At 37.3% G+C, this 8088-nt stretch overlaps 1 protein-coding gene across 1 annotated transcript; it reads right to left on the reverse strand.

Annotated features, from left to right (window-relative positions):
* Nucleotides 1-3420: 3420 nt before the first annotated feature.
* On the reverse strand, nt 3421-3772 carry LOC6649509 (metallothionein-3). The gene is made up of 2 exons (XM_002072182.4): nt 3722-3772; nt 3421-3655 (listed from the first exon to the last, which is right to left on the reverse strand). The coding sequence occupies exons 1-2, from the start codon at nt 3744-3746 to the stop codon at nt 3543-3545; spliced, it is 138 nt and encodes a 45-aa protein (XP_002072218.1). The 5' UTR covers nt 3747-3772; the 3' UTR covers nt 3421-3542.
* Between the last annotated feature and the right edge of the window lie 4316 nt (nt 3773-8088).

The raw sequence follows: 8088 nt of genomic DNA on the forward strand, positions 1-8088 counted from the left end.
ATTTACAAAAAAGAGTCATGAGAGAATCAAAGTTGCTCAATTAATTTAAAGTATACAACTCATTTTGATATTCCTTATAAGTCTTTTCTGTTCCAGCAACACTTTAAATCCTTCATTTATCAGAGCCTTCCAGAGCCTTTTTTGATACCGAAAACCTAATATTACTTTGCTCACAAGATCCCTCCTGAAATGGAGCTTCCAAGTAAAGCACTTTTTTTTTGTTGGCTTTACATTTATATGGTATATAAATATTTGTATATATATAAACGTATGTTTATGTATGTTGCAGTTGTGTTAATTATTTCCTAGGCGCATGGTCATTGCCAGACGAAAGAGACTCATTTAATGGCATCACACATTCATTTAAAACTTTTTAATTAAACACCATGCTGTGACAAATTATTTTAACGAGATTCCCCTCCCCTCTGTGTCCATAACCCTCAAACGAATTGCCAGAATATAAATAGAAATCAGCTTTAAGTTAAATGTTAAACACACCCAATAAACTCAAGCAAAAGTATATAAAACTCAAAAAAAAAAAGTAAGAACAGAGTCGCATAAGAAATCTGCTTAAAACAATTATTAAAGCATAATTGGCTTTAATTGCTGGCAGCAACGTCATCACCGTTTTGCCATCGTAATACCCGGACAGGGAAAACTTATGCCCAAGTGTAGGTCATAATGGCATCTATCAGTGGGCGACGACAACCAAGGAGTAGGCGGAAACGGAAGCAAGTAATTTTGTTGAGCAAAGTTACGAGTGCGACACAGACAACAGACAACAGAAATTTATATATACGACCAAGAAGAACCCAAGAAATATATGTTTAAAGTGTACAACTTTTATTTCATTCTAGTCAACAGGTTTTACATCTTGGTTGGTTGTCTTCACAATTAGATTGAAATGCTTGTCACATAAATTTTAAAAAACAAAGAATATATATCATGTTTCACATAGAATTTAGACTATAACTCTATATTCTTATTTGGAAGAGATTAGATTTCACTTTGTTTGTCTTAAATTACCTTTAGCTTGAATTTTTAATTCATAATGAACTAATTTACTTGGTGGTAAGTTGTTTTGATTCAAGTCCAAAAGAATATTGAAGAGGACTATAAAAGGAAAACAATCCAAATTTGATTGGCTCTTAGAATGGCAAGAAAAAATTGAAGCACATAGAAATTGTTTAATTACAGAAACCTTTTTAGTTAATATTTTAAAAAGTTGAAGTATTTAAGCTTGGACCCTTTAACAAATTGTGCTTTAGTCATGCAGTGGATAAACCACAGAGTCGGAGTCAAAAAACAGAAAATGAGAGCTGAGTAAATAAAATAGTGCTTGGAATGGAAGGGGCATGTGGGGGGGGGGCTCATTAAACTGTGGCTGTTGGTTGCCAAAAAGTGTTGGGTTGAAGTGTTGCAAGTGCGGTTTGTTTCTGTTTGTTTGCCTACCCAACTAGATGTTGAGATAATAGCTTGATTGTTGATCAAGTAATGGAAACCACCAGGCGGCTGAGTTAACTTCATTCGTTGACTCAGAAGTCGAGTAAATCTCAAGTTGAATAATGAGGGAATTATAATTTAGGCATTGTTCATGAGCGGAAGGACATGGCACTTAATTAAAAATGTTTGCCTAAATTATATACAGACAATTAGAGAGGCAGACTTGCCACAGACACCGACTTTGTGCGGCGGGAGGGAGACCAAACATTTCCTTCCTTCATGGCTTTTCATTGTAAGTCTCGTTTTTTTTCCCCCTCTCTCGCTCTCTCTCACTCATTTCTACACATAAATACAACCTATTAAGGATCTGGGGCTTTCTGTAGAGCTCTTCTCACTGTTCTTCTATTGTGCAAAGTTGCAAGTGGCCAGCACTTTATATTCCTGTTTTTTTGTCTAACATCTTCATTGTTGTTCGCATAAATGTGGTGCGCTCGAGCACCGCTAATTAATTGTTTAAGCAATTGCGCTCTAATGGGCAACATCACCACCATCACATTGTCAGTGGCCATAAAAACAACACAGGGCCAACAGAAAATTGTTTTACGCGCATAACACACACACACACACAAGTGTCACAACATCAAGTTTAGTTTTGGTGTGCGGATTGGGAAATGGGAAGGAGGAGAAGTAGAAGCTCTCTATGCCAGCCAAATGAGACCGCATAAATTTTGCACTTCGCCATGCCACGCGCTTCAGCCTGATGCAATAATTGCGCATTTGGCCCTAACCCTTTAATATGTGTGGCATTCTCTACGCACTAGGATACCAAAACCAAGTGTCACGTCCTGCCAGTTAGCAAATATTTGCCTGACATATGTATGCGATAGTTCATTTTTGCCCTTTCAAACACAATTGTAATTAAGCGTATATCATATCTGACTGCCCAAGACAGGCTAGCGTGTGGGGAAATTGTGAAAAACCATCAAGGACTTTTTGCGATTTTCAAGAATTCAGTGCACCAAAGTGTCACAAATTTTTGGTACTCTTTGAATTTACCATCAAGGACGGTTATGTCACAAGTGCAGACTATTACAACTTCTCTATATTACTTCTACATATACAAAATATAGAATCGTAGATTAAGCAGTTTGTGATTTTAACTTTTGAGATTTTTCGAGATAATCGATTAAGATACTCGTAAGTTGGATAAGAAGATTCTTCTGTTTTATGTCAAACACCTATCCATTTCAACAAGTTTGAACAAACAATTTAATATTGTATTCAAAAATTGATGAAACTTTACCTATTATTGAAAACTTCACCATTCCAGCGAAATAAAAACAGTTGTCCTGTGGTCCTTTGGTCGATAAAAATTCACTTCAAGACTAACACTTATTCATATTAAATTTCATATTTAAATATTCTACCATCCAATTTGAATATTGAAATCGGAATCTATCATTTAATGTGGGACCCACAAAAAAACAATTATTATTATAAGAGATCCTTATATAAAGTATTAACCCTCTAATGCTCGTGAGTTTTTTATCGATTGTCATAAAATTATGTAACAAACAATGAACACAAACTATTTTGAAAAATTTGAATTTCATTAAAGTTGGGAATAAACAAATGAAACTTTTTAACATAAATTACCTTCAAAATGGTTTAAAAAATGGTCAGTATCAATGATTTTATAAAGTATCGATATGTGTCTTGAGACACTCTTGCGCATTAGAGGGTTAAACATTTTTATTCCATTCTAATTTAATAGACAAATTCTAGGGGATGAAATTCGTCGGTTTTAGGGAAATGAATCTTTTTAAATCTACTTTCTTCACCATTTAGATAGGTCAATAGTTTTGACGTACTATAAAAAGCCTTAAGTTGGCCTTAAGTGCATTGAATTTCTAGTTATTTTCTCTCTAATTATTGCCTCTGAACACAAAGAGACACAAATAGAGACACTGAATTGTATCAATTTCCAATTAGTGAAACCTTTGTTTTGTTATATTATCATTTCATTAGAATTCGTCTGACATCAATTCCATTTCTAATAGGAAAAGCATATATATATGAGTTTCCACTTATTGTCAACTTTATTTGGCCTTAGTGGCGCAACATTGATCCTTGGTGCCAGTTTTGCAGACACATTTGCAGTCCTGACTACATGAGCAATTGTCACCGCATTTGATTTCGCTGCACTTGCAATCTATAAAAAATTAGTTTTATTTTAAAATTAAATTAACATGTTTATAATTAAATTATTACAACTTACTGGTACCACAGCCCTTGCAAACCATTTTACAGTTGTTGGTTAATAAACGAATACTTGTAACTATTGAAGTGAGCCAAGTGTTATCTTGGTATTTATAGGTCTAACCGGCAGCCAAGTGCCTTTGGCGTAGAAGATTTGCACTCGGACTTTTCGATAACAAAAATAACGTGTGCAAAATCAACAAAAAACAGACGAACCGTCGGTTAATTGAGGTCGTTGAGGTAAGCTGGCCGAGATAAGATAACAGTGTGGTCACTTTGTGATGACTCAATTGTTAGAGTCTTGGGGCTTACCTCTTCGTAGGAGGAATACGCAATGGGTTAAAGTCAAATTACCGCAAATTGCCAAAGTTTTTAATTGTTTATCTCTCTGTAAGCGAAACATAAAGGCAACGTGACTGCGATAGACCGAGACCAAAAGATGTTTGTCTTTGTGGCAATCAGCCAACCCAAATCTTTTTAAGCGGATGCAAAAATTAGCCTTCGGTTGAAGAGCAGCAGCAACAAACAGAGCAATGGGCCAGCAAGTAGCAGCTTGCAGGATGAGGTCAAATTATTAATTTAATATGCATCCGCTTGGACTTTGGACTTCCGTTGCCGCAACAGCGTCAACTGTGCGGTTTTTTGATTTTGTTTTTTTTTCGGATGTTTTGTTGGGAAAGTTAAGCATAATTCGTAGCAGCCGACTCTCAAAAACACACACACACACACAACCACAAAACTGTTGCCATCAGAATCTATGACACAGAATGGCCACCATTTCCGTTGCGCCTGGGCCACTTCCTTTCTTCCGTTGCTGCTTGGTGCTTGCTTTTTGGCCTGCCTTTGCCTGATTAACGTTTAAACTCATTAAGATAACGCAATTTTTGGCATTCTGCTTAATTTCTAGCATCTTTCCAGCGGCAGCTGGACCAAACCCTTTCCCCCCCACCATACTCTTCATGGACATTAGGCATGGCTTGTCCACAATTGCTGCTTCGGGGCCAAAGGTCAGCAAGCTGGAAGTCTGTTGCCATTGTTCTGTTTAGTTCTCCCTCTCTTCCTCCGACTGTCTCTGTCTTTGGACTTGTAATTGGTTTGTAAACAATTTCGCCGTTTTCTTTGACAATTTGCTTGGCCATTTCATTTTTGGCTAATTGCAAATTTGAAACTTCCATTACGAGCTTCTTATCAAAATCAAAATTAAAGTTCGCACTGGAAAAGCAGCCTTCTGGCGTGTTCACGCTCAATTAAAGTTTGCGGCTGCTGGTACATTTTTTCGTGTGCCACTTTTTGGCTGCTTTTGGCCAACTGTACTCCGTGACTGTTTGCACGGCTCATTTGGACGAGTCGTAGGCGGAGACCGAGGCCAACGGTCTGGCGCGTGTTTACCCGCCAATCAATTCAATTTGTGATTTGTTTGCCCGCGGCTTGGTTTTCATTTCGATTTCGTCAATAGCCAACAGCCAGCAGTTCGTTTATTAAATGAGCAAATATTTTTTTTCCCCATCTCACCGCCGTTTTATTAGATAAATGCAGTTATTATTTTGGCCTAAATCATAACATGGTTGAAAATAAAATCGCACAGACTTCTGTATGTAGGCCTTGAAATTGCACATTTCCCATTAAGTTACTGGGCTTTTGATTTCAAAATTGATATTTCTCTTGTCATGAACACAAAAGACTCAAATTCATATTACCAAACTTTCAAGTTTTAAATGGAACTAATCAGTTAAACATATTTGCTTAAATCTTCTTTAATTGGATCGACTAGACAGCGCAAGGACTTTTTTACTCTATTTTGGTCTTGTTAATTAAAAAGGAGACAAATAATTTTCATAAATTTAAAAAGAGTACAAAAACTTTAATTTGCTAAAAGTTTTCACAAATTTGATTATTTTTGAATGAATTGAATGAAAAATAAGAAGTCAGTGCTCATATCCACACAAAAAAGAGAATAGTTTTGTATATATGTATATATAGAAAATAGTTTTTCATATTTATCAAATAGTTTCGTATGTTTTCTTCATTATTTAAAAAAGTAAAAATCTTCAAATAGTTTTTGGAGAGTTATGATTTTTTTCTTCAGAAATCTTAAAAATTTGTTGAGAAACTTTCATGTAAAGTTATTTAGTTTTCCTTTAGAAGAATCTACCAGCTTTATTATTAAAATTCTGGTTTATTTTTTAACTTTAATCCCAAGAAGAATGTGCCAATTCATAAATTCTTTTGAAAAATCAATTCACCGAAATTGTAGGTATTTTTGTTTTATGGAGAAAACTATGCAGATAGTTTTGTGATTTTCGTGCCGTTCTCTAAGCCTTTGGGCATTCTGCTGACTACTTAATAATTTCAACAATAAACCATTCACACATGTAAAATCGTATTCAAAAATTTGCTAACAACACTAGAAACGGTTTCGTCCATATGTACATACGTACCTACCCTACTAGGCCGTAGGCGGCAGGGATATCAGCATTTTGGACTACGACTACGTCATGTGGCCGAACAACGGACAATGGCAACGACAAATGGACGAGTGACAAACGGACAAGCAAAGTGACATGGAACTTCACGCACAAACCGAGAAAAAAGGCAAAACGTTCAAACATCTGCCACCCGTTTTCTCTGGATGGGCATCCGACTGCCTGTTCCTGTGCCTGTGGTTGCAGTTACCAGAATCCGAATCCCAACGACATACCAGTATTTGCAGGAGACGAAGTGAAGGTGAAGGGGAAAGGTCTGTGAAGAGAGGCGTTGAAGCCTAGGCCGAATGGACCCAAAAATGTTCTGCAATATGCGTCGAGTTGGAAAATTCATCATAAATTCCATGCGACAACATGGGAGCCGAACTTTTCATATGCTGTTCAAAATGCCGCAACCATTCCATCCATCCATCCATCCATCCATCCATCCAACCATCCAACCAACCAACAGTCCGTCTGTCCAAGTGTCCGTCTTCCCTTTTGTCCGACAGCTGCTGCTGGCGATTTTTATTTATACATGGAGCAGATTGTTGCAGCAGCTCAACAACTTGACAACACCACGTCCCTCTCTTGCCCTCGCCCTCGGCCCTGCCCCTGCCCTTGATCCAGGGGTCTGGGGTGTTAAATGCACATTTGTAAACTTTAAATGACAATAACTGGCAGCTTGGTAGGAAAATTTTATTTACTTTCTGTCTGGAAAATGTAGTTAACCTAAATTTTGATTTGCAAACAAACAAATATAAATGTCATAGACAAAAAAAAGGATTTCATTGTTTTTGTTATTTCTTTTTGTGGTTTCTGCTCGTAACTTTTTTTTTATCGGGACTTTAAAGTTGAATAACTTTTGCAGTTGCAATTACAACTCTCCGTTGAATACTTTACGACAACTCTTTAGAGACATTTTATGAATAGTAAAAGGGATTTGCATTGGGGCAAAAATGCAAACTGATGCAACCATTATGTCTTATCCTTATGGTAATTGCTATCATCGTCGGTGTCATCAATTGAAATTGCTTGGCATTAAAAGTTATAAGTTTTCATCACTTGCTGTCGTTCGGATATATCAAAAGTTTGTCAATCTGCCAGCAAATGACAAGCATTGTGGGGCAAAGGGATGATGCCACACAGTAGACTGTTATGCAACGCGATGCTGACGTGCCAATGTCACAATTATTTAGAGATACCCTTTCCCTCTCCCTCACCCACCCCCTTCACACCACCTCGCATGAGGTTGCAGCTGCTGCTGCTGCAACTTCAGAGGTGAAAGGTTGACGGAAATCACTCGAGTAACTTTTTTAATGGAATCAAATCAAATTGTTCGGAAGCTATAAAAACCGATTGCACGGAAGCATTTTGAGTTGTTGACAACCACCTAGCACAGGTGCAGAGGAGTAGGTAGTAGGCAGCAACCATATCGAGTCGAGCCGGGTGACAGGCGGCATCATCGGCTGTCATCGAGGTGCAAACACAGAAAACTTGCCAAAGTAACAACAACAAAAGGAACTAAGCTATAAAAAAGTGGGAAAAATTTGAAGAAGATGACATAAGTGCACTCTGGAGAGGTACCAGCTCCGTTGCCATCAATGGAGCTTCAAGTGAGTCCTTGTCCACGCCCATTTAAAGCTCAGCCCAGCCCACCAAAACCAAACAGAGACTGCAGCAGCAGCAGCAGCAGCAGCTTTGCTCATGTAATTGGGCAAATGACAATGTGCATAAGGTGCAAAAAGTTTGACACTGTGCAGAAATAAAAGAATTCACTAAACTAAACAGGCAACTAGACAAAAAAATACTCTATAAATCAGCCTTAGATGAGGAGGACAAATTAACCTAGAAGATGAAAACCTTCAGAGAAATCATAGCTTGGGCTGAAAATTATAAATCTATTGACATCTATATAAGCAGA

Source organism: Drosophila willistoni, chromosome 3R (genome assembly GCF_018902025.1).
Source record: "Drosophila willistoni isolate 14030-0811.24 chromosome 3R, UCI_dwil_1.1, whole genome shotgun sequence".
NCBI classification, from domain to species: domain Eukaryota; kingdom Metazoa; phylum Arthropoda; class Insecta; order Diptera; family Drosophilidae; genus Drosophila; species Drosophila willistoni.